The sequence below is a fragment of the Armigeres subalbatus genome, chromosome 3 (assembly GCF_024139115.2).
Source record: "Armigeres subalbatus isolate Guangzhou_Male chromosome 3, GZ_Asu_2, whole genome shotgun sequence".
Taxonomy (NCBI): Eukaryota; Metazoa; Arthropoda; class Insecta; order Diptera; family Culicidae; genus Armigeres; species Armigeres subalbatus.
In genome coordinates, this window is record NC_085141.1 from 67,842,844 (window position 1) to 67,870,842 (window position 27,999).

General features: G+C 41.9%; 1 protein-coding gene across 8 annotated transcripts; it reads right to left on the minus strand.

Moving 5' to 3' along the window:
• Nucleotides 1-102: 102 nt before the first annotated feature.
• On the minus strand, nucleotides 103-27,964 carry LOC134225423 (dynein heavy chain, cytoplasmic). Of its 8 annotated transcripts, none has more exons than XM_062705492.1 (12): nucleotides 27,568-27,964; nucleotides 22,779-24,400; nucleotides 22,211-22,720; nucleotides 21,960-21,998; nucleotides 15,240-19,463; nucleotides 15,077-15,103; nucleotides 11,936-14,956; nucleotides 11,634-11,874; nucleotides 11,343-11,544; nucleotides 4,857-4,974; nucleotides 1,375-4,710; nucleotides 103-1,320 (listed from the first exon to the last, which is right to left on the minus strand). In XM_062705492.1, the coding sequence occupies exons 1-12, from the start codon at nucleotides 27,836-27,838 to the stop codon at nucleotides 877-879; spliced, it is 14,055 nt and encodes a 4,684-aa protein (XP_062561476.1). In that variant the 5' UTR covers nucleotides 27,839-27,964; the 3' UTR covers nucleotides 103-876. The 8 variants fall into 8 exon arrangements, with proteins under 8 accessions (XP_062561476.1, XP_062561477.1, XP_062561480.1 ...); XM_062705493.1 differs by lacking the exon at nucleotides 11,343-11,544 and adding an exon at nucleotides 10,626-10,824 and having other exon boundaries at nucleotides 27,568-27,963; XM_062705496.1 differs by lacking the exon at nucleotides 21,960-21,998.
• Nucleotides 27,965-27,999: the final 35 nt, after the last annotated feature.

Below are 27,999 nucleotides of genomic sequence, written 5' to 3' on the forward strand. Positions count from 1 at the left end.
GATAAAATTATAAATACACGTACAGATAGGGTACGCTATGTGGGCATCGGGCCGAGATGGGCTTTATAGTTTTGTCTTTCGAAAAATATACCAAACAAACAATAGTAGCACATTAAGCACGTTTTATTTGTATATGATAAAGTTAAATGCAAAACTACTATGATTAACCGTTAATTACGAAAGGACTTAGGGGTAGAGAGAGAGTGCGGGGGGTGGGTGGATTTATTATATGGAAGCAGGAAGGAAAAATCCTTAATACGTAATTAGTGTATCGCCCCTATTTTTGTTACTATATTGTTTTAAACCGGACTGTATTTTTTTTTTAAATTTGTGTATTAGTGTTGTAATATGTCATAGTCATTTGAATATTCTACCAATTTTTTTTTTCCAGGAGCTAAATTTTAATTCTTAGCGTTCCTACATATTCTCAAACCGGATAAGTAGCTGTAGTGGGTGGGAACACTACAGTCCGCAGTCCACTGTTTGTCATGTTGACAAACATATTTTGTCAAGTTTATCCGGACATCTAGCAGACTGATTAGAAAACGACATGGATTTCAGGCTGACTTGACAAATATTAGTCATCATGTCAAACAGTGTTAGTACTAAGGGCTTAAATAAAGTAGAAAATTCATGAAAATGTTCTCAGTAGATTAAATGACTTGCACTGAAATTTAATACCCTGCTAATAACAACTCAGAGTAGTAAACGATTATTCATTGAAGTTTTGCATATATGTTGAACAGCAGCTATATGTTTCATGGATTATAATATGTTCCCATTAAATGTTTAACCATTTACCAGTGAATAAGTATTATTTGAGTGCATATAATTAATATCATAGAAATAAATAAGAGCATGTCAAACAATGACTAATTAATTCAAAGCTGTTGAAGCTAGTACTGCAACACCTCGCTCGTAGAAGCTGTGCGGATCTTGACCTGGTGCAACGGTCATATCAACGGTGAACAACAATTCAGTTCTAGTGGAATTCAGATAAACTGGTAGAGTAAGTTTCGTAGCCCTAGCACTTTCTGCGTCAATGCGAGTCCATTTAAGCAACGTCAACGGCAACTCGGTCATGATAGCCGACGTCAGCAAGAGTTGGTTGTTTTTGCACTGTGCGCCCTGTAGCTTCAGTCCTGAAACACCGAAACTGCTATCCTTCAGATTGTCGAATCCATCGGAACCGTTCTCAGTGATGGTGACATTGAGGGTCAATTCTTCTAATGACCAACTGTTTGCTTGGGCTACGCATTGCCTAGTAGCCGTAATGTACGCTTCTGGATTGAAAAGCCCGCCTAGCCACACAGGGAAGCTCTAAAATAAGATATATTATAAAAAATTTCCAACAGATTTATACTTTTCAATTACCTGTAATTCCTTGGCACCAGCTTGTGAAACCAGGGAGGAGACTTTTTGCAGTTGCAGTACTCTATGGCTGAAATCAGTGATCCACTGAATAACAGTACAACCCGCCGGTACAGTATAGCGTCTCCATCCTGCTGGGAGAATTCCTCTAACCAGTTCGCTCAGCATCGTACGGTGGTAGTTGGTCTGCTTCTTTTCGCCTTGACAAATATAAACCACATCCTGAAGATCGCTGACTACGGTTTGTAGGAGCTTCGCTCCGGACGATACTTCTCGTTCAAAGTAGCGATACAATGGATCTTTAATGTTCTCTACAGTTCTTTTCAAGGTGTGCAATTGTTTCGGTAGTAGTTGTAGCCAAGTTAGAGCACTGTTATGCAAAGTCTTCATCCATGATGGGCGTCCGTCTTCCTGCCGAGTTTGAGCCGCATCAAGACTTTCATCATTACTGTAAGCCAATTCGTCGTCGTCTTCCAGTTGTTGCATTTTCAATAATTTACTGACCAAATCCGTTCCGCGAGTGGTCAACAGTACCTTCTCAGCATTGTTCGGTAATCCCAACCAAGACGGAGTTTGACGATCTGCCAATGCTTCGATCCACTTCAGGAAATGATCACGACGTGTCCCGTCCGGCATTGTGATATGCCGTTGACCATTAGGACCACCGGCCACTCCATCCACATTGGCAACTAAGGCGAATTCAGCCTCAAAGCTGTGAGCCGTGAACAGCTTGGAAAGGAACGATGAAAGCAGGCGTTGATCGAAATCGTTATCGATTTTACCACCGTAGATGCTTTGTGAAAGTAGGGTAACCAGGGCATCCCAGGGAACCTTCTCCGGTGGCAGATTAGTTCGACCCATAGCAGTTGCATCGATCCAAGTATCTAGCGTATCGCAAGCAACTCGTAAATCAGATTCATTGAACTCGTACTTCTTAGCCCATCCGAGCGGTACGTAACGCAACCGTTCCTGAACGATGGCGTGGAACCAAGAGAGTAGGAAATAGAGGCGAGCACGTTCACTGGGCTGCTTCATCATGCGACTTGCCGGCACCGTGGAGAATGTACGTAACAAGTTAGCGCGGATGCCTGGCGGAGGTTCATACACAAATATACGACCAGCTCGCAGTAGGTTAACTGGCACCTTTGGATTGACTTCCATGGTAAGGAACAATCGGAAGCCTGAATGTGGTTGCAAAGAATGTAGTTTCTTCTCCAACTGAACAAGCCATTGCGGTGCGAGATGTACGTTCTTGAGTAATACCCAACGGCCGGTTTTGCATGCCATGTTGATAACTCGTTCAGCTTGATTGAAACCTTCCGCAGAACCAATAGCGATACTTGTGATTTGTTTGTTTAGTTCAGCGGCCAGATCATCTACCCGCGAGGAAGCATCGTAGCCGGTGACAGAGCAGAGTAGAGCCGGAGTGTTGCTAGTGAGTTCCTTTTCCACGCAAGCTGAGAAGTCGAGTTCCTTTTCTGCCTGAGGCATGAAGTCTTCACCCAAGACAGTGGAAACAAAAATGTGAGCCGCGGCAATGACTCTATCAGGTCTGAAAGCCTGAATAAGCAGAAGTTGATGCATAGATGCGGAAATGGAAGATAGAGCCTTTGATTCATCCCACAAATTGGGAACGTTTTGCTCTGGAGAACCTTGTTGCAACCAAGCGGCCAATTCGGGCATGGATTGAATTTTGTCTAGCAATTTGCGGAAAATAGGAAGCCGACTTGATAGACGAGTAACGGATTCTAGCTGCTCAGCACTTACGCCATCAACATGATTCGACGAAGAGAACAATCCTTCCTTGTTGCGGAGGAAGAAGTTGAACTCTTGGTCGAGATTCGGTTCGGAAGTTCCTTTGAGATGAATTCGGCACAGCAGTATAGCAAAGGTAAGTCGATCAGCATGCAGCATACCACGCGCAACGCGGTCATAACACACTCGGTATAGATCGTTTGTAATGATGGAAAGACGGCCAGTGTGGTCAGTTTTGCCTTCCAGTTTAGGATTATTATGCAGCACTGTGCTGAATATATCCAAAAACATTTTTAACGAATATTGGTACAGGAAGTGAACTTGATTCAGACTATCCATAGTGAAGTATATGTTGCTGCAAGCTTGTGACAGAGATAGATATTGCTGTGAAACGGTTTCAATTTCACCAATGACCTTATCGGTTTCTTCGACCTTTTGACCGATGTCTGCAGCTTCCTTCTTCAACGTTTCCAGAGTTGTGATGACCGAATCATCGTCCAAAATCTTGCCCTTCGCATCGTTAAGTGCTTGTAGTAAACTCTTTTCCAACTGACGCAATCTTAAGTGGAATTCTCCTTGCAGTTTCAATAAATCTGATCGCTTCTCGTCGATATCAGGTCGTTCGGCCTTTAGCACCTGGTTGAGGCACTGTGATTGCAGTGAGCTTCTGGTAACGGTGAAGTTGACAAATGTGACTCTGGAGCAAATATCTGGCGGGAATTCGACGGTTGGATCACGCGTAGATAAGAAAATGACAAACGATGGAGACAAATCGATGTCTTGATCTCCCAGAGTTATCAGCACACGTCCACCAGTACGGCGCAGTTCACGATTCAGTACTGGGTTCAGTATAGGGTCATAGTTTTCTACATCCTGTACGAGCAAAGGATTACCGAAACGAAGAGCTGATTCCAGATTCTTACGGAATGAATCATCCAAGAAACTCGTTTTGGTTATTTTCTTATCCCTGAATTCGTTCATGATAAACTCTGTGGCTTGTCCAGATGGATCGATAATAAGTGGGTACCGGTTGAAGCGTTTTAGCATGATCGCGTTCTCCGTACAAAGATCATCGGTTGGTAGAGCATTGGCTTGCCAGCGCAGTCTTTCATCCGGATTGGACAGATACTCGGTTCGTGCGATGTCCGCTCGGAACTGAATACTGGCTGCCTGCAGATGTTGACACCAAGTCGAGAACAAATTGCTTCGATAGTGCTGATCGAAATATCCACCATATGCAATGAATGCGGCCGACAGCAAAACATCACCAATGATTGTAGACATTTGCGAACGGAACGTTTCGCTCGTAGCTTCCCAGCGTTCTCGCTCGATGACTAAACTCTTGAGGAGTGCGATCGAACGATCAACTTTAGCCTGCACGTTCTCCAGATCGGTTTTGATGGCCTGTGCTTGCGAGATGAGTTGAGCATATTCTTCCTTGTAGGAGGCAATACTCTGCTCCAGCTGGGCAATCAGCTCCTTGACTTCCTGTCCGTGTTTGATGTTGGTATCGGCTTGGCGTTCGAGTGAGCTCAGTTCATCACGTAGCGGTTCCACGCGCTTCAACATGTCGGCGTATTCAACCTGGAAAAGCGAGTGGGTTAAGTTTTATTAAAATGAGTTAATACACATAGAAGCATAATGCGCTTGAGAAATCAAGCGAATTCGGGACAGTTTGATATGTTCGAATGGGCAGTGAAGGTGTAAAAGTGTTTGATGCGTTAACTTACCTGAGCGATTGCCCATTTAACCATAGGACCGCAAGCCATCGATGCACGATTCACCTTCTCAAAGTTGTAGTCCGGATTGCTCAGATATCTAGATTTCATCTTCTCACGCACATCGTCACTATTTCAGATTAATGTTGAATTGTAAAAAAATAAAAATAAAATAATGTTATGGGATCGCGTGGTTTGTTTTAAAAAATAAATAAATAAATTAGGAACACAGAAAGCATCTTTAACCATCATGCAATGAAGCTGTTTGTACAAGCGATATATCAATTAGATTTGAGGCGTATGTCATATCGGTTTTGCTATATGGTGTGTGTACTTGAAATACTTTATTCATAAAAAAAATGTGAAATAGAATTTTTGATCAATTGGTTGCACGTTATGAAAAAAGTTAGGTCAAGGTTTAAATCACAAGGCTAAAATAGCGAAGGGCTGATCAGAATTGAATTTATTGACGAACACACCATATACTACAAGTAGAAGTATGAAAAACAAAAAGCAAAATATATAAGAAAGGATGCCGAGTAAAGATTGACAAGTAAGAAGTACAAAATAAAAGAATAAATAATTGGAAATTAGGAAAGAAAAAAAAAGAGACCAATGATATGAAATGATGAAGAATAGGTACTGAATGTTAAATAAACAATAAATAATAAGGCATAAAGAATTTGAAAAAAAAAATACAGAATAAAATTAAAAAAGGAAACAAATAATAAAAATAGAGAGCATAAAACTATTTTTAAAAGAATTTAGAATTTGTTCTAAACCAATATCAAGAATCAATAAACAAAAACCAAGAGTCAAGAACCAAGCTCAAAAAAATAAAAATAAAGCATTCTGCCTTTCAATGGTGCCTCAAATTTGTTCTTGTTGGATTATGCTAAATTTATATCCATATCAACATTGTATGACATCTTCTAAGAGTCACAAGTAGGGTTTGTGTCGTCTGCTAGTCCCGAACATATTTCACCAGGGTTCGGATTTCTCACTCACTCACGCGACAACAGATCGCTCCACCATTCATTTTATCCGGATAAATTACAGTGCGATAAACTCCGGCACAAGCGATGGTGCGAAAAATTGTTATCCCTTTTCCCATGTTTCGCGAAAATCAAATGCTGCTTACTTTGTTTCTCCGAACTGATTGCATAGCCCTCTCCATCCCCATTGGTATTGGTGCTGTGTTTACAAAATTTTCCTTTGGTTGCTGTTAGAACTGTCATATTTTTCTTGTTTGCTGTTAGAAAACAACAAACAATGCGTGGAAACACTAAGAAAAATATCGCAAATTTGAACTAGACATCAGGTGAAAATGATAATTTTCATTTTGATTCAGTGTGCAGCAAAAAAAATTCACTCTGTGATAGTGTTGGTAAAATCTGCTTGGAGACCTCAATACGACGATGCGCCACGATAAGTAGTAGGTTCTATTTGCCTTCAATCGGTTCGTGTGGTGGCGTGGTTATAGTGGGCGCTCTACACATTTTAAAATTCTTTTGGGTTCGAATCCCGTCGCGGACCTACATTTTTGTGAATATGCTTTTAAAACTTATCTGGAGAAGTGGCGAGGTGGAGAATTTGAAGGCCCAAAACTAAATTACCCGGTAAGCCGGCGCTCGCGACTTTATCATCCGTCTTTCTATCCAGATAAAATATCGTGTGAGAACACTTGCTCAAAGGAGAATATGGAAAAATTACACTCCGCTGTTTGGATCAATCCTGGGTTTTTATTCATATGAGTGAGAATTCCGAAGCCTGTATTTCACAAATAATGGGACACGTCAAATGATACTTCTAGCAAAAACAGCTTCTTATCCTTCCAGCCTTTCGTTATTATTTAGCCTTGTAGCTGGAGTTCCGTCAAAAACAATGCTTTTGCCCAGGATCTATCTACACAAACAAAACGCTGATAAAATATAAAAACATATAAAAAATGAGGTCAAAAAAAAATTTAAGAATATTGTGTTCGTAGACGAACTTCTAAAGAAAAAAAAAATGATGACATCTCGTGAATTAAAATCCACCTACATGACAATATCATCAACCTACAGAAAAACATGTGAACTTTTGATCGAGTTTTGAACTTGATTGATGTTTCTTAAAAACCATTTGTTTAACATACTGCTCGATGTGCTTCAGTAATAGCCTATTCAGATTGGGCTATTTATGACTTTGTTAAGTGAGAGGGTATCCAATTATTACGAGGTGTTCAGACTGCAGCAAGATAATATATCTTGACGTTTCCATGTTTCCTCATTTGCACGCTAATACAGGGTTGAATTCAAGGAGAGTTTTAAAATTTAATTTGCGAAATCAAGCATTTGTGTGGCGACAATCGAACATTTTTTTCTGAACAAAGTTTCTACGAAAAAAAAATATAAAAAAATATGAAAAGGGATTTTCGAAGAATATTTGAAGCTCTCATTAAGGATAATGAGCGAAGCTACATTCATTAGTTGGGTGCGCCGTTCTTCGGGGAATCAGACTATTCCTCAATTTATTTTTAAGTTTAAAAAGTATTTTGATTCTGTACTATGATCGAACAGACATTTGATAGAAAAATTTAGATCCTTTTGGGAATTCTCACAAATAAATAAAAAAAGGACGATTGGACCAATTTTCAAGAAATATTATCGAACTAAAATGTATGAAGGGCAACTCGGCAATTTAATTTTTTTTTCAAAAATGGAAACTGAACCATTGCGTTCTACTCGACAATCAATGATACAGCTTCTAACAAAATCGAATCGTGTGAATGTGATATAATTTAAACTGGATTTTGGATGAATTAATGCATTACCAATCCATGTTTTATCTAAGGTTATTCTACTTTATATATACATCCGATTCAAATCGTACAGTTGTCCCACGTGAAAAATGTTGAAATCCAAAGTATATTAAACCATTCAAGGAGCAGAATTGAAACAATTTATGAAATCATGTTTATTCATCAAATATATTCGTTTTACAACCATTCCTACGTTTTAAATTGTCTTCCGCATTGGCCCTTGAACTTTGAAAATTTATTCGATTTGTTCTATTAAATCTAGGTTTAAGTTAAATACTTCATGTTAATTCTAGAGAGCATCTGTTTTTTAAACAATTCATGTTGAATAAGTGGAGAATAAATAATTATCATCATTATTTTTCATCATATAAAATGCTTTCCACAAAACCATCACAATCCGAGTTAGTCTTCAGCGTTCAGAAGATTTCCATCTAACATGCATTCGACCCTGCTGCGACAGAAAGAGCATGACTGTCAACTACGGAACGAAATGAAAACAGAGAGAATTTTCTCTCTGGCAAAGAGAGCGTGACGCTTGTCAGTTTTGTTTTGTTGAATTTCTCCCTGCATCCCAGTTAGAACGAAAGCTCTCTCGTAATAATTCAAGACAAAATTTTCAAAACGACTTATCTGCTTTTGTAAACAAAGATTCTAACGACGATTTGACGAATCTGATAGCTCTCCCATGCAAACTAACACCATCAATAGGTAGATGAAGGCTTCCGCTACCTGTTGATGGTGTTGGTTTGCGTGGGAGAGCTATCAGATTCGTCAAATCGTCGTTTGAATCTTTGTTTACGAAAGCAGATAAGTCGTTTTGAAAATTTTGTCTTGAATTGTTCGTAATAAATTCTTTATGAATCTTTTTAGCGGGTATCTTTTGACAGCGCAAAATGTATGGAATATTACGTAAATAATGACATAAAGCGTATTTACCCTGAAACGCCAATTATTATGTCATTAATGGCGTAATCTGAATAGGCTATAAAGGTGTGGGCCAAACTCCTTTATGGCTGTATTAGTCGAAAAAATAATGTAAACATCGCCACCCACAGTGGGCGGGCAGAGTGAAACGTCACGTCTGTTATAAAAATTGTACTGAGTATGCCAGACGTGACGTCACATTCTGTCGCCTTCGGCCATCTTCGGCAACCCAGCTGAGAGTTTCTCTCTCGAAAGAGCGAATTTTCGTTGAACAAATACTACTTTGAGGTTTGAGCCACACCTGTAGTAAAGCACATCGCATACTGCTGCAACACGCTGTTCACACGATTGTATAACATTTGGCGGTAAATCATTTCGTTGTATATGGTTTCGCAGGAAACCACTCTATCATTTCACGATGTGCCATTTTGCGGTCTACATTGTTTCAGACGTTTTTCTTTCTTCTTTTAATAGCATAGCATCCTTAATCAGAAGCAGCTTAGTGTTGAATAAGCACTTTTATACAGGAAATAACAGAATCAACCATGCGTTTCAATATCCAATGCCAGTTGAAAGGGTTGCTGAATAGTACCGCCAGAACGTCAACAGATTGTGGGAGAATATTCATGAAACGGTCACTACAACAGCGCTGGAAGTATTAGGCACTGGACAGCAAGTGACGGACGAGGTACCCAATACAATAGAGAACGGTACAGTGTAGCAAGGGCAGAAAAGGAACGAATCCACCGCAGAATGAAAAAGTAGCTCAAAGAAAGTGTGATACCTGAAGCGCAAGATAACATGGATAGGGATGATATGCGGAGGATTAACGCGACTTTCAATGGTAGGCGGCATTAAACTGCGCCAGTGCTTGCCATGGCAGTGATCGTTAGGGAAATTTGCTGACAGACAAAACTACGGTACCAGTAAGGTGGAATGAGCATTTCGAGGATTTGTTGAACGATGAAAATGAAGGTGTTATCAAGAAGCGGTCAAGCTGTGGAACCACCAACACTGGATGAGGTAAAGAAGGCACTAAGTGAGCTGAAAAACAGTAAAGCTGCTGGGAATGACTAGATCCACCAGAATATTAATAAATTATGGAATCGCGTTTACTTTGGTTCCACCCCAAGACCGACTAACTCTAAACTGCGAAATAAAATACCGCAAAATGGCACACTGCGAAAAGGTAAATCGAAAAATAGTTTATCACTAAATGTCGTACAACTGCTCAAACAATAAAATTTAATAATAGTTTACTTCAATTGATCGTTAGCATAGCGTAGTTTATAAAACTTATTTAATAATAACCAGTCCAAAAAGGAGAAAAAATATTCAGCTTTTAAGGACGAAAAAAGGGGTATTTGAAACATCTAGCTACGGGCGAAAAAATAGATAACTATATAAGGTTTTCAAACCAGGGAATCATGCAAGGGTAGAGTCAATGAACTTTATTTAATTACCTACGAAACACGGCACTACAATCAAGAAAATAGAAAGAAAATAAAAGAGCTCAAATCACAGAAAACGACACAAAAGTGTGCAGAGTTCTAACGTGCTACTAACAAAAGAAGTTAACCATATTGATCTATAAAGTACACATATTCCGAATGAGTTTGGTAACTTAGATCGTCGCTCTTGACAACATATGGCCGGAGTTCTGCAAAAACGCACCAAGGGTCACTCAGAAATTACTCATAATTTGGCCCAAGTTTTCGTCTAGCAGATCCAACTTATTACAAATCGTATCGGATATCCCTCAAGGCCATAACTGAGGATTTCCTGTAACAAATATGGGCAAGAATAGATATGAAATAATTTCTGTTTTCCTTTCATGATCAAAATCAAAAAGGCGATTTTGCAGAACTCTGTCTATATGTAGGTTAAAAGACACAATTTTTAACCTTCAGAATTGTTTAACCCATAGAACAAATGTAGCTCAACTACACGATAAGCAAACTTAGAACTCTACCCGAAATATGGATACTTCGCCGAACTACAACCGAAGAGAAGAGAAATATATAGCAGAAAGAAAGAGAAAACATCATGCTTACGTTATGTCTTCGGTACTGAAATTAGACACAATAGAATTGATAAAGTTCTCCCGCATGATGACGGCACGAATCGACTTCCAGTCGGAGGCGTTCTCTCCTAGCAGCAGACAGATGGACTCCAGGGCAAGTTTGACCACGGCTGGCGGATTGGCCATCGAACGGACCTCGACGAGATGCTGTTTCTTGATCGATTTCACCGCTATTTCCGTAATCGTTGTGGTAATGGTTATTGTTTTATGGGGTCGGGTTTAGGATTTAGTATTGATTTGATTGGATATATATTTCCAGAGGTTAAATGGTCGAGTATTGATTATGACAGATTTTGTAGTTGGATGTTAGGTGCGTGGTTGTTCATGGCAATGGTGATAAAAAGAAAGAAAAAGAGAGATATTGCAACATTTAGTTACATTATGTGTGAGCAGTGGCAGTTATCGATATAATGGAGCGAATGATGAAATGAATTCTGTCTTTGTATTAGCTGCCTTCCCAGGTTTAAGTAACAGGGCGTATTAATTTGTTTCGCTCCTCATTCCACATTCGTATCGGCGTTATCACATTACAAGTCGAACAAGATTGGATAAATATTGATCACATCACTTAAAGCTACATTGCGGTTGCAAGATTTTAGTTTTTCAGCGTAATTAGCGAACGATTATCGTACACATATCTTGATTATAGTTACAAGGTAGAAATAATTTAAGACCGAACGATAATTACGTTAGTTGTGATGTGTCAAACTTGACTATAGATGTAATGAAGCTGTCCTTGACCAGTATGCCACGGATAGCTTTCCAATCTCCTCCACGATCGTCTTCACCAAGAAGCAGACATACCGACTCTAGTGCCAGCTTTACCGGTGCTGGAGGATTGGCCATGGTACGAACTTCGGCCAACTGTTTCTTTTTAATATTACTCACAGCTAATAGTGTAACATCAATTATCATAAATGTCAAATGCTGAAACTCTAGAAAAACATTCGCAAAAAAAGAAAAGAACAAAGAAACGTACCTGCTTGAGCGTCAATAACTGCTGGTTCGACCTGGGCTAAGTCTGCCATGACGTCCTTTCGTTTCTCTTCGATTTTTATAGTCTGCTCTGCCAGTTGCTGCTGAATCTCTTGTGATTGCACTTTCTTCTTCTCCGCCTCTTGTTGATCCTTGAACATTTGCTTAAGCTTGGCATTCGCCGCTTCATTCTTGGCCTGTAACTCCTGAGACTTTACGGCCAAAGACTTTTGCATTTCTTCAACCTGAAAACAAATAGGCGTGGATAGATTTTAGTTCAAAAACCTAACTTTACGAACAACCAACCTGTTCCACTGTTTCCGCTATCTTGTTCAAACCGACATTCAAGTGCAGTTGCTGTTCTTCCAGATCGCTGCGTTTTTCCGAATACAATTTCACAAAGTGATGTATAAAGTCCAAATAGTGACGTGGAGTAATGGCCATTGTGCGACCACCACGCTTGGCCAAGCGTGCATTCGCTTTGTGCAATGTCTGATGGACGTATACACAAGCATTGATGACAGCGTCGCGATGCGATGGTGCGTTGCTGATAAGCGGGCAAGCAGCCGGGAAAAAGTCAGGAGCACTCCACAACGGTTTATCTAAATCAACGCGAACGGTAAACTCTTTGCCTACTTGGAACAGCGCCGAGTCGGACCAATCTCCGAACCAGTTAAGGACACAACGATTGAACAATGCAGGGGACGTTGCAGCACGATCCTTCAGACCATCAGTTGATGGATTCATTGTGAAGACCACATGCAAATTACGCATAACTTGCTGAGTGAACCACTTGTACAGTTCATCGCTCGAGTCCAACATCAATCCTTCCCGTTGGGCACCTTCTTTGCATTGTGTCATAAGAGTTGTGTACTCGTCTCCCTCGAATAATCCAGGAACTTCTCCGTTGGCCAACAATGTGTTCATACGTTCCAAAAATCCGGAATCTAACACATTCGACTCGTCTAGAATGAATGCAATTTTTTCGTCCTTGCAACCGGCTCTCCGTAGCACGCAACGTAAGTCTTCATCGAAGTCCTCACTATTGTACTTGTTGTGAACCTTAATCTGGAAGATGGATAATCCATTCATCCAAGCAACGAAACGGGATAGCGTAGTTTTTCCGGCTCCAGAAACGCCAATCAGCAGTAAATGACCTTGCGGTTGCCGGAAAATACGATCAATTCGAAGTACGTGTTCCAACACTTCGTCGAATAACACCAAGGGAACGTCCAATTCTTCCTCGTAGAACACTTTGAGACGAGCTTTCACGTAATCTCGCAATTCGGAACGATTTACCGGCATGTAGTCTTTCGATAACCAATTGCTGTACAGAATTGGTCTTTCCAGAGCCTTTTCGCGATCCACGCTTGGGAAATGCTTCATGGCAACTAAGTCAATATTTTCGTTTGTCCAACGCCGTTCCGACTCCTCCACCAGACGATCTTGGAACAGACGAAGAGCTTCGTGAGCCCACAAACGAACCAATCCTTCGACAGGCAAATTATCCAGCGGTCTAATGGCTTCACAAATACCCCGTACCCAACGGGTCATTTCACGCGGGGAATAAACATAGTGCGGTTGCATATCTTGTGTAAAGCGATCTTGAGAAGCAAGGTAGAACTCCACCATAGCGTTGGTGAGTGGTTCAGCGTAGCCACGGAGGTTTGGCATCAGGCGCAACATTGCACGACTGAACGTGCCGTAGATCTGTTTAAGCGAAGTCTCTCCCGGATAATCCACATAGATGATGGGAACATGCCGTAAGAAACGATGGGATAGTGGTTTACGACCCGGATCGGTTGGTGGATTACAAGCTCCGACGAATTGAATTCGTTCAAGCGAAACCCACGATTGGTCGGCGACACGGTAGAATCCTTTGTGCTCTACCAACTGTCGAAGGAACGAAATAACACGTTGCGTACCATAGGAGTCCATATCGGGCAAATTTATTTCATCGCAGAACAGAACCAGCCATTTTCCTAGTTGGACCGGAGCAAGAACCACTCCGTTCGGAGTCTTGCGATATTCGCAGTAGTGATCGAAGGTTTTCAGCAATAATTCAGGCGTGGTGGCGGATGAAAAATTCAAACCAACAACTTCCATGTCCGGCAAGGCCCGAAGAGCCGAGAAGAGAGTCATAGTTTTACCAGAACCTGGTGGACCGCAAAGAACAAGAGGCTTATGCTCGGCAAGCCAGGTGTACAACAGCGACTCATGACGCACGGTGTCCAGAGTAGGAACGACCACATCTGGGGCAGCAACTTTATGCGTTTCCACTTCGATAACTGGTACTTTGTTGGACCACGGAGCCCATTCACCTTGCAGTGTCACCTCGAAATCTATTATCGGATTGCCAGATTGGGCTGGCAATGTGACAGTTGTTACACTCCGTACGAAGTCTCCTAAATCTGAACGAACTTTCAGTTTAGCATCTCCTGCAAACGACCAAAGCAATGAATAGATCAACAGTTTCGGAATATACTGTTCCAATTGTTCTGGAGGAACAGGGAAATCGGGGTGCTGTTGGTTGAAATTCAGTACATTTCGTGCCCCTTGGTTCAACATCGAGAACAGGGAGCTCAGCGCACGAAGTCTGGTAAAGTCCATAATGTGTTCTTGACCCATTGCGTAATCCAAGCAACGTACGACCAATCCATCTGAAGAGAAATACGGCTGCAACAGGGAGGCAATTTCACGCTGCGTTTGCAATGCTGGTGTCATCTCGTCATCTTTATCAGCAGCCTTGGACTGCGTTGTGAAACTCTCTTCTTCTCCATCCTCCAATGGAATGTTCTTCAATCGAGACATGTAATTTTCGAATATCATTTCAGTAGACAGAACATCTTCCGAGAACCAAACCATACCGCAACGCGATACTGTTGCCAAGGTGGCATATTTTAAGTCTTGGACCTCGAACATGATTCGAACGTTTGGTGGAAGTGACAGTCGTTCACCGTTCGGAAGCGTAAGCAACTTATTGTCATCCAATACCGAATTCAAGTTTTCAACCCACTCAGGATCGACGTCGCCATCGAAGATAATCCACTGACGTTTGTTGATTTCGCCACGTACGTTATCGATGATTTTGCGCAGAACGTGTGTGAACAAACCGTCGGTCCACTCGCGAGTGTTTGGATCCAAAACACCATACAATGTTTCCTTCGAAATGGCCTTGGGATCGATGACGTGGGCCACTCCTTCGACTCCTTCGAAGCGTTCTAGAGCTCTAAGCAGTACTCTCCATGCGGTAGACTTTCCTGATCCTGATGGGCCTACCATCATGAGACCGTGGTTAAGGTTGGAGATTTGATACAGTTGTAGAACCTGCGTAATATGAAAGGCGGAATTAAAAAGTATTCGCAAAGGTAGGAAACTAAACTACACAAAACGCAGAAGCGAAGGAAAAGAACAACACATTCGAGACAGAAAGCGGGTAAAACTCACTTTGTCCACCCATGTTTCACCGAATCCCTGTGTGTTTGAAATTTGTTTCAATTTTGACGGTATTGTATTAGTTTGATTAACAATAGGGAATAGAAAGAAAGATTGCATATGTTGGTTTATTGATTAGTACTCTTCTAGATGTAATTAAGTTTTGAAAACTCACCTTTTCCATCCAAGCGCCACCTTGTTCGTCGCCTTCTCCGCACACTAGATATTCTTCACCGCATACTTTGCGAATCTCATCCTTGAGACCCTTCATCTCAGCACGAGTGTAGCCAACGTTCGGGAACACATCGCTCAACAGAGAGAACAGAAGTGGGATATCCTCTGCAACCAGTTTCGGTACCATGGTTTCGCAAACCGATTGAATTAGAATTTCCTGCTCGGGTAAATTTTCAGCTATCGAGGCCTCATCGATTGTTTCGTCGCCTCGTTGTTTCATGGTATCCTTAATCTTCATGATACGATCACGCTTCACATTTCCAGCGGACACCAACACCGATTTCAACGCACGGAGTCCAAAATCGTAGTGAGACTGATTGGACAGTTGCTCGTCGCACAGTTTGAAGAAAGGTACAATCTTGCAAGCAAGTTTTTCAGCTGTACGGAAACCTTGACTGAACAGCATTACTTCGGCAATCAGCTGGCGATCGGGAGTGGTCATAGCAAGTGAACGGAAAAGTTTCTTCAAATTATCTGGCAGATTGGAACGTCCAGCATAGCCAGGGTTCATTGTGATGAAGATGGCCATATCAGTAGACACGCGCACCTGCTTACCGACTAGTTCGACAATAATACTCTGGGAATCCTTCATTGAGCCTTCCTGGAGGGACTTGAGCGCTTCTTGGATGGTTTGAATTTGTTGCGAAACGGCCGACAACATACGTTCCTCCAGACGGTTGAACTCGTCGAAGCAACCCCACGCGCCGACCTGGCACAAACCGACAAAAATACGGCCCATAGCTTGGAAGTCGAACGTTTCGTCGCAGTTGAACACGAGCACGAAGCGACCCAGCTGATTACCGAGAGCCTTAACCGATTCCGTCTTGCCAGTACCGGCCGGTCCGAACGGTGATCCACCGAGTCGGGCTTCCAGTGCTTGCGTCATTGTAAGATAGCAACGATCCGTCAACGGTGTTTGAACCAAACGGTCCTGCACGCCGAGATACTCGAAGCCGTAGTAGAAGCGTGCGTTGGCCATGTGAATCGTCAACTGTTGCAGCACTTCCGTTTGACGAGGATCGAAATAGAATCGCATCTCGCACAGCCAGTGGAACGACTTGGGATTGTTGACGCCATGGGCGATCAATCGGCGTGTTACGGTACGTTTATGTACGAATTCGTTAATTAGATGTTCCAATTTCTTGCGGCGAAGCTGTGGCTGTTCCTGCAGAACTGAATCTGCCAATACGTTCAGCGTTGTTTCAACGGTGGCTAAAACACGATTCAAAGGAGATTTATTGCCAGGATTGTCGGAAGCCTGTTGCAGAGCTGCCTCCACGTCTTCGGACCACAGGATCTGCGCAGCCAGTACTACAATTTGCGCCTGGTATTTATCACACCATTCCATGTATTTTTGCGGATCAATTTGGTCCTTGAACTGTTTGATGTCCTGAACAGCTTGTGCCAAATAGGAAGCTAAAGTGAAGCGCATTTCTTTCTCGACTAGGGTCAACCACTCGTTAATCTTCGGATGCTCGATCGTTGACACAGGCTTGATGAACTTCACCTCTTCGCCTTCTCGCGATGCGATGCCGAGGATAACAGTATTGTCTTCGTTTAGCAAAATAGAGGCAACTCCTGCAAACATTTTCTTGAAGTGCTTCTGTAAGCGGGCAACATTCTTACTGTTTCCGATAATTTCTAGCAGATCTTCATCACCAACAAAGTAGAAACGTGGAAACGATGTTCTCTCGCGTTCGAGATATTCTCCCAGTGCCTTTTGAATCTTTCCAAGCAAATCAGCTAAACGTTCCAGCGATCTTTGTACAGCGGGAATATTTAACACGTCCATGACCTTCGGTGACTTGGCCACCTTCTTCATCAATCCAAGGAACTCAGAGCTGATGCTTTGGAAACGAGATGTCTCCACTGGGAGTAATGTTTTGATGTCAGCGCTTCCGGAGAAAATGCCCTCCAGATAGACCCAGCGACGTTGAACATCGATCCAAACATCAAACAATGAATTGATGCGATTCAACTTTTCCTCCCAAGTCAGAGCTTCCTCTTCGAAAACCTTGTAGTATGGAGAAAGCTTCATAGCAGCCACTGAGTTGATGTGCTCTTTGACTTTGTTGAACAGGTCATCCCAACCACGGATGATTCTGCATTTGTTCTGGTAGTTTATTAAATCTAGTTCGTAGTTCTGCCAGCTCTCACGAACTTGCTTCAAGAATTCCTCAAGAGCCATTTCTCCTTGGGCGATCAAGATGATGTCCTTCACAATGGACTCGTTTTTCAAAAGGTTCACATCCCAAACCTGTCCAAGCGTCAAATCAGATAGTACCCAACTGACGCGGAGTTGTTTCGTCAGCTGTTTCCAATGACGTTCCTTCAAGGCATCGGATTTCAGTTCGACTATCATCATATTCACCTTGATGTAGCTCTGCAACAGTTTCTTCACGTATTCGTAACTCTCGTACATTCTCAAACGTGCAGGCAATTCCTTGAGCTGGTTCATCATCGCCTCGAGCGATTGTCTCAGTTTGCGAGGCTGTACCGACAACCACGGCTTCTCGCGAGTTTCGTCAATTTGAGCCCAGATTTTGGAAAGTTCACTCCACACGCCACGTAAATCTTGAAGCTCTTCCAGCACAACATGCATTCGCTCTGTACTATTGTTGGGAATGGCAGATTCCTGCAGTTCGAGGGCTTCTTTAGCCTTGGCGACGTTGTCGCGTTCTTCCTTCAATCGCGAGAACTTGGTTTCAAAGATATGCAACTGCTGCAATGCATCATCCGGACGAGTACGCCCTCCAGTTGGTTTATTCTTTTCCCAATCGTTTAAGAAGTCCAGTGTGCGGGACTCAACAGCCTTGTCTTCGGCAACAATCTTGGCCTGCAAGCTGGCAACCTGCGTTTGAATTGCGGAATCCTTACGCTTCATGATCTCATTGAATGCGGACCACTCTCCCTCGATGTTATCTACGTGTAACCAATTGCTTGGGAACTGGAAACGTTGGCGTTCAAGAATACGTTGAGCTTCGCGATACACTTCAACTTGCTTATCCCAAACCAACATTTCCTTTTTCAGCGACTGTACGTAAGTAATGAAGCACACTGCGTCGGATGTGCTGGCAGCTTCAATACTTTGTTGCTCCAAATCGCTGCGGCTCTTAGACACCTTTCCATGGAAAGTGGACATTTCGTTGCCCAACAGTTGTCCAAACTTGCTCAAGGCTTCCTTATGCCAAGAATCGTATTTCAGTGTGACCTTGGCTTGCACTTTAGCATAATCGATGACAATTGGACCGTAAGCCCTGCGGGTATCGGAAGTGTCGAAGGTCGTACGTGACTTCTTGATGTCATTCAAACACTTGATCCACAGGTTTATGTCTTCACCTAAACGACCGTACAAAGTGTCGGCTTGCAGATCCCATAGACTTTGATAACGCAACCATTCGTCGACGTAGTTGCGAACCTCGGAGATCTGGTTCTCGATAGCGGCATAGCCACCCTCCAATGGATCTGAACCTCCAGGAAGTTTGGTCAACAAATTCCGATAGGTCTGCGATACGGGTTTGTCCAGTCCAACCTGGTAACGAGAGCTCTGTAGTCGTGTTTGGGATGTAACAATGGCTTCCCACGCGAATAGCTGCTGCATGATTTGAAAACGAGCTTCTTCGATCGAAGGGTAAAGATACATTTGCTGATTGGTAATTCGAATTTCGTGGATCGCTCTCTGGATTTGTGGGTCACCACCTGGCTTAATTGTGGGTTGAGCTGGTGCATCTGTATCCATTGAGAGATCAACTTCCTTTTTGTTACCTGTGAGGGCATCGGTCCACGCTTGAATACCGGCTTGCAACCTGGCAGCCAACTTCTTTTCTACTTCTTCATCCAAGCGGGCGACCCAAACATGTAAATTAGAGTACTGCCTGAGCGATAGATCGTCAACTGCATGTTGGATCTTCGACAAAATGTCAGCAAATGTCGCCGCACTGTAGGGACATGTCTCCAGCGAACGGACATCGACATCCAGTTGTTCCTCAACGACCAGCAAATCTTCGACCTTCTCCTGGAATGAGGTCACGTTCTCGGACAGCCGCTGCACGTACGGATCCAACTTATAGCTTTCCCATACCAGCGCGATGCCCTCGGAGATGAGGGCCAGCACTTCCTTGCGCAAACCGGCAACCAGCGGGATGATGCTGGCACGATCCTCGATCTGTGTGAACATAGAGAATGTATATTAGTTGAAGGTTTCGAACAAATACACGCCGCAGATATATATGGTCATAAGCGGATTCGGATAAGTAGGTATACACTAAGCGGGAAACATTTGAAGATTCGTGCAAGAATGGAAATACCGGCGATTGAAGCGTGTACTGTTACATGGTTGAATGCTGAATGAAATTCCAAGTAGGATCTATGTTGACTATTGAATACTGATTATTTAAAGGTGCTACTGCTTCCTAAGTATTTGGACTAAGATCATCACTGATAAAAATCAAAATTTTGTAAATAGTTAAAAGATCCTAACGACAATTACAAAACATTGGAATTAATAATAAGCACGTAGATGGTTGGCTAATTACGAAGCAAAAATAATACAGCTAAAAAGCAGATATTTATGAACTTTTAATGCTATGGGTGTTTAGCATTATGATATAAAAAAATCTATTGGTTGGCATTAAAAAATACAATATAGTTCAGGTTTTTTGGTGGTACCGAAATGCGAAATAAGAAATTAATCAGAATTGAATCTTATCTTGTTTTTCTTCTTACTTTTTGTGTTTTATGTAGGCCACTCTGTCAGTTACCTAGCTCACATAATTGCCCATCAATGAACAAATTATAGGGTTATGGATGGTATGCCCGACAGGGTCCAATTCCCATTTGCCAAAACATTTCCGTAACCTAGTGTGCTCCTGGAGCATTTACGATTCAGCTAGTTGAAAATTAACTTAAAGATGCAATTGCGGATTAAGAGGGGTGTGTCAAAAAAGGTAGAAGAAAACAGCAAAAGAATAATATACCGTCAAACGGGGTGACTTGCAACACTTTTCAGGTTTCTTTCGTTATAATTCTAAAATAAAAGGATTTATACATTCTAAAAGTATATGATACTTTGAATGTGTCCTCATACTAGGGATTAGGCGTATAATCAGATGTAAAACAACATTAAAAATATAAAAAATATCAAAATGACACTTTATCGAGTTCAATCAATGTTTTTTTTTCTTGTAATACAATAACGTAAAAGTCTTGATAAACACAAACCGTACCGCCGAGCGACCGGATAGGAAGTTTGTTCTTTTTAACTTCTGCCGCTATGCTCTGTCTTTGATAAGATCGACCACAGCATGCTGCTGACCAAACTTTTTGGTCTCGCTACCTCCACAAAATTTGCATCAGCTCCTACCTAACTGGAAGGAAACTGTTGCCTTCCTTATTATCAGTGTTCCGAAATGTTCTGTGATGACGTTCCATCGATTGAAGGAGCCAATATTGTTCGATTACCGGATAGACGGCACGATACTTGAAAGAGTTGAGACGGTTTCCAATCTTGCGAGTCATGTTGGATCCAAAGCTGACATTTAACTCTCACTATACAGCAATAATTTCCAAAGCAAATCGTTAGATGGGCTTTATTGTTAAAATTTCCAAAGATTTCCATCCGTATTGCTTCAAGTCTCTGTACATATTGTGCGCTTGTACGACCTATCCTTGAGACCACTTCTGTTGTATGGACTGTGTTGTGTGTATCATGGTCCCTAAGGTTTGAACGTGTTCAGCAGAGGTTCATTCGGTTGGCATTACGTAGCTTGCCTTGGCGTGATCCAATGAATCGTCCAGCATACCCTGATTGATGTAAACTAATTGGTAAGGACTTCTGTGCAATTCAACGTCCTCTCCGGCAACGATCATTGCTACAGGACCGATTCCATTGAACTGCGTTCGGCTACAACGTTATCGTCGATGATCCGGACATTCACGGTAGTTGAAGATCTTTACGATTTCGATCAAACAAGTACGCGCTTCGAAAAGATTCGTCGTTCGTCATTGCTGTAGGCGTAATTGTTCGTGTGGTATGGCAAATCATGTACATTTGTTTTATTTATTAAGACTTTGTAGTAAGATGGACCAGCACTAAATAAATTAATAATGGCAAAATGAGTTTTTTATGAGTTATTTGCTCGAACAAAATATGTTATTATTTTTGCTTGTTTAGCAACTATTTCAAACAAACCAATATCAGATTTTGCTATTCAGCTATTAATAAATTAATGGTAAAAAAAGTTATTCCTTTGCTGTTTTCTTCTACCCGGGTATCTGTTTTGCGTCGCAATTACAATTCCTAACGCGTATGGTGCAACTGAGAGTAGGAAGAATGGTCGTAATATGCTGGCTTGTCACAATGGGTTGGGCTTTATAGTCACGAATGGGCCCATAGTTGGAAGCATTACTATTATCACGATGTTATCAAGCTTCGAATGAAAAAAAAAACCATCCATGTAAAGCGGTTACCAATAATTGACACCATAAAGCTTCTCTTCCGAATATATACTGGGCAACAAAAAATAATTCCATCCCAAAGAATGAGTGAACCAATATTCCGTTATAAGAAGCATTATTCGGCAAAACAATAGAATAAGGAAGACAGCAAAACAAAGTGACGGAACAAAAATAAACAACTAATGCTATTTTTTGCTAGCTCTACCTTGAATACTGAATTTTGTGCTAAACTCCTATTTGTTAGCTGCATGGAAAAACAATATCGTTGTACAATACTGGTTTGTATTTTATCTTGGGATGGAGCGATATCAATTGGAGGGTGGGATTGTGGAATGATGAATGTGAATGACGGTGTAATCAAATTGAAATTCTGATAGTTCAACATTTGGCGTTGATGACCAATTTTACGACTTTGTGAGATGAAGCAAAGCTAAATGTGGAAATAAAGTAACTTACCTTTTCAAGGGTGCGTTCGTAGGTTCGCACACTTTCGATCAGAGATATAGCAAACGGATAAAGCTGATTCGCTTGGTGAGCCTTGTTGACAATGGCCAATGGTACACGGAAGCCCAAGCTTTTGAGATTGCGGACTTCCTTGTACAGGGTGATAATCTCGGGCAGAAAATTGACTCTCAAACGGAGAGTATTGCCGCGACCGGTACGAGAACGAGTGGATTCGATCAGAAAGATACGTCCGGTGATTCCGGTGTTGCGCTCCTGTACCTTACGAGCCCACTCCTGAAACACTTCCGCAGTAGACAGCTTTGCGCGGAAACTATCTCCGTCGGCTTTCAACTTTTGTCCATCGATGTGCGATTCCCAGCCTTTTCCGAGAACGTCCTCGACACGTTTGAGATACATGGTCAACTGGTTATCTATCTGACGAGCCCAAATAATCGAACCCGCAACCGGAGGAAGATCTCGAACGATTGACAATCGGCAACTTTTACTTTGCGGATATTGAACCTACGAAAAAATATAACATTCATAATTTCAAGCCACATAATCCCCACCATTTGCATACCTTAAATTTCTCGTGCAGAGCTTCTATATCATCCTTGACACGTTGGATCAGTTGCGTTTGATACTCACGAATTGCTCCGCGGATGTGCGGCCGCACAAACAGTGCATTGAAGCGCGAAAAGATGCGGAACATCTCGTTGGCGTTCTTCGCTGTTCCGAGCTGGTCACGCAAATGAGCCGTGATGCGCGTTTCAACTCGATCGATTCTTTCCTCATAGCGCTTGATAGCGGCGTCCCAAGCTTCGGAACCTTCCTTGGAAATGTCCAAGCACTCAATTTCCTTCACATTTTCGTAAGCCAAATTGACCTCTTCGATGGCGTTTGCGTCGGCCGTGTCCAAACTGTAAGGTTGCTTAACGTCCGCGCTGCTGGCATCTCCACCGCCGGATATTCCCGCAGGCTGGCGAGCTGGGCGCAAAACACGAACGATCACGGTACGCAGCTGTTCGTGTTGACGGCGGAATTTGCGCATGTGCTCCATGCGTTGCTGAAGCTTCTTATGCGCTGGAGCAATGCGCCACACCATCTTGATGTGCTCGTCTCGCTTTTTCTTGACAATATCGCGTAGAATTCCCTGTAGCTTGTCGTACTCATCGTCCCAACAGCTGAATACTTCAAAGCATTGATTCATCACGCGTTCAAATTCGTCAAACGGAATGTGCATCAATCTCCGAGTGCCGAGCACCTTCAACAGCTGCTGACTGAGATCGCGCGAAATTGCTTCAATCAGACGCAGGCAACGTTGAATCGGGTACTTGGTGCTACGAATCTTGCGAAGATGATTGAAAATCGATTGAACGGCTTGACGAATCTTGTCCAGCTCGGTAGCCGACAGCAAATCATTGATTGGAAAATCTTTCATCAGCGGGTTGTAATCGGCCACCATCGCAAGAGTCTGCTTCAGCCCGGTATCGGTATCGAAGGAAACGGTCGCATGGAATCGTTTGCCATGTTTCAAAATATTCAGAGTGAGTGCAACCTCAGGAGATTCGCGCTTTTCTTGAATACGATGTAACGCACGTTCCAAATTCAACCAAAATGAAATCTCCTGCAGAGCTGTTCCAGAGGAAGGGTCACGATCCAGTTTAGTAACTTTCTGAATCTCCTTGATCCAGCGATTAACTCCGTTTTGTAGCGTATTCAAAAAAGTGGAATCCTCAACTTTATCGCCAAAGTCGGTTATCTTAGCCTTACGACCTTCGTCGGCGCATTTCTTCACGACCTGTGCCACGGTTCCGTTTATGTTTAGAGTAACTTCAGGGATGTCGATATTTTGTTGCAGATGTAACAGACCCATCTCCAATTCTGTGAGCTTCTTTTCAACCGAGGGTGCCATCTTATCGCCATCGCGATCTGCACGGCCCGATTCCTTGACGTAGCTCTTGAAATACGGTGCAAGAGTTTTGCTGATGAACGAGTGCAACGTCTCATAAGGAGAGCCTTCGGAGAAGTTGATCAGTCGAATTTGAGAGTGAATCGACTTATCTGCTTCGATCACCGATCCCCGTTTGATGCAAACCAACGAAGCCATCCGTTGATTGGTGAAGTGTACATCATTGCTAATGTAGTACGCTACGGCATCTTTCTCCTCTTCGCCTTCTGTTGGCGGCTCATTTTCGTCGTCTGAAACCAAACAAATTTGGTTGATTATTATTATGTTCAACTTTACCCATTATGTTAACATTAATATATCAAGCATAATTTTTCATAACGACGTATGTAACAATTATGAGGATTCGAGAAATCCTTTGCAGAAAGTTGGCAAAACTTTTTCTAAAACTGTTTTAAAACTAAATCTTTTTTCAATACTTTTTTCCGCTGGCATCCATCATTACATGACACGTAATAAGCGTGCTTCACAGCAAAGCTCAGTTCATTCAAGTTCACTGTGAAAAACGATAAAATTATACATACACCGGTATGCTACACGTACGTCGGTGTACATTGGTCGGTTTTCCATAGTTGCACGATTGACGCAACTGCAGTTTTGTTTTGTTTTGCTTTTTTTGTTACATAGGTCGCTCTCAGTTCCCATATGTTAAAGCGACGTATGTAACAGTGAGACTTCAAAAATAGAAATTTTTACATACGTCGATTCGCAAAAAGATCGAATTGAAGAATTTTAAGATCTGAAATCAGTAAAATCGATGCGTATTATATAAAGCCGCGTGTGATTGTCACGTTGTATTAAAAACCCCGTTTTGTTTACTTTTGTTACATACGTCGTATGTAATATTGTAGATCCAGTTCAAAACCGAACTAAGCTCTCGCGACAATCGCATTTTCTCCCATTTCCGGATGTCGCAACTGCATCGCGAGTAATGCGCATCTATGTCATAGCCGTGCGCCATCATGCGCACTACTCGCGATACAGTCGCGACATTCGGAAATGGGAGAAAATGCGATTGTCACGAGAGCTCAGTTCGGTTTTCAACTGGATCTACAATATCATCAAATCAAACAGAAGCTTCAATAAAAAAAACTAGGGGACATTTCTATGAACTGTACTGCCGTGAATCGCATATCTGTCCTATCTTTGCTGGGTTTCCTATTCTTATGAGACAAATATGCGATTCACGGCAGTGTACGAATAAATACAAGTATCTGTATTTTTTTTTACAAATTTTACCAAAGAATTGAAAATCAATAAATAGCTGCTCTTGCGAGAGTTCGCCACTTTAATACGTTATAATATAACAAAGGGCTAGTTGTTTCGAGTGGATCGAGAGATGGAAACTGATATTGGGGGAGTGAAATTATGCGTTAATGTTAATTGGATGAAAATGGCAACAAATAGTGTTTGAAAATAGAGCACAAGTGAATAGTTTAATATAGAAAATTATGAGATTTGAAATGTGATTCTGAATCTTAGATAAATTTGCAATAGATTTATACAAAATCATAGAAATCCGTTGACGACGTATTCGCTTCCAAAACCAATCAATTTTTCGTGACGGTCTTATATTTACAAATTCCCCTATGCCTATTTCGTATAGAAAACAAAGGCGTAGTCCTAGATCAGAAAAGTATAACATTATTCACAAAAATTCTTGTTTACGGACGAATGATACTTTTGAACAAATGCGATTCGTTCGAACCGTTTTTTCATATAATTTTGCTGGCTTAAACAAGAATGAGCAACAACATTCGATCAAATGAGCATTCGAATGTAAACAAGAATATGGGTGAAATTTTGTATAGCTTCAAACCTCGGGACAACTTTTTGGTGGATTGCGGTTCTCAAGTGTCTCAAATGGGTGGTAGGGGAATGGTTCGCCACTTCATCTCATAGCTCCTATTTCCGTCCCATCAAAAACAAACCAATGGATAGGAATTTGGTTTATTATTTTTATGATTTTTTTCAGCAGTGAGCACGCATGTTGACAAAAAGAAGCGACGAAATTGTTGCCGTATTTCTTTGTTTAGCAATGAGATGGATATATGTACAGTGAGATGAAGATCGGAACAGTTCCCCTATTCAATTCAAATTTTTCAAAACCTTCAATAAGGCAGGAGGGGAAATTGTGCACAAGATTCTTGTGTGGGCAATTATATACTTCAGTCGATGATTATACAACAAACTTATGAAGGATAATACAATGGCAGCAATCTATCATATTCAATATTCTGCTTTTTTATACTAATTGACTCAGCTCGTCGAACTGAACAAAATAATGTCTGTCAGTCCGTGTGTATGTGTGTGTGAGAAAACCCGTTAGCCACTTTTTTGTATAGTAATTCTTAACCGATTTTTTCGCAACAAGTTGAATTAGACGGGAAACAAACTCTAGTTGATCACTATTGAATATAATCACGATCGGTCATTGCGTTCAAAAGTTATGAAGAAAATGGTGTGTTGAACCATATAACCTTGGTTGGTTGATTCGCTATACAGTTTGCAAGAGCCATAATGTAGGCAATTATTTATGATGTGTATCGCACTAAGGCGAAACCGAACGACTGAATCGAGAAAGGCATCGTCACCACTAGGTGGATTAATATTGATTTTTATAATGTACTTGACCTCCTTAGTCGTGCGGTAAGACGCGCGGCTTCAAAGCAAAACCATGCTGAGGGTGGCTGGGTTCGATTCCCGGTGCCGGTCTAGGCAATTTTCGGATTGGAAATTGTCTCGACTTCCCTGGCATAAAAGTATCATCGTGCTAGCCTCATGATATACGAATGCAAAAATGGTAACCTGGCTTAGAAATCTAGCAGTTAATAACTGTGAAAGTGCTTAATGAACACTAAGCTGCGAGGCGGCTCTGTCCCAGTGTGGGGATGTAATGCCAATAAGAAGAAGAAGACTTGACCATTATTTACTATATTTATTAGAGTTGTAGTAGGGGGAATGACGGCTTTGGCAGGTTTTGTTCTATTATTGGCAGGGGGGTTTTTTATGACTGACTATGCTCAAATTTGGCCTAGGCATTCTTTGCATATCAAAGAATATTGTGGCCAAATCTCATAAAATTTGGTCGACAAAAACCCTCCTGCCAATAGAACAAAACCTGCCAAAGCCGTTTTTCCCCCTAGTAAATATAGTTTATAGTGAATTCAAAATCAATATCAGTACAAAAGCGAAAACCTTGCCGAGAAAACATCCCTAAAATAAGGCAAGAGCGGATAGAATCGATTTTTACCTTTTCATTTTTTGCAAACTTGCCACAATTTCGCAGCATGACTCACACAATACACACCCAAGTGACCCAACAACAAAAATAACAGTAATTCCTACTGGCCGTGCGCCATCTTGGCAAAGTGAAAAAAATATCTTTCCGTAGACTCACCCTTGAAGCAGGACCGCTGAATGTAGAGGGCTTGCGTTTGCGGATCGCTCAAAAACTTGCGGATGCACTCCTGGTTCGAGGGATCATCGAGAGCAGCATTCAGCGGTACCGGAACGACATCCTCCTCCGGCAGCAGAATAGTCACGGCCTTCCTGATATAATTGGTAAAGCCATCGTAATCCATAATGGCGACCGACTCGGCATCCACCCCGACAGACGGGGGCGGATCACTACCCATACTGCCGACCGTCGCCTCCAGTGAATCTCCCATAGTGAGTACAATGGGAAATCCGTTCCTGAAAATCACAAACTTTGCACAACTTTCTCCTAATTTTTCTTAAATTTCTCCAGATGAAACGGTTAGACACGTCTGCACTCGGCAGAAAATTTTCGAAAAGTGATTGAAATTTTTGACAGTTCATACACGGTTAG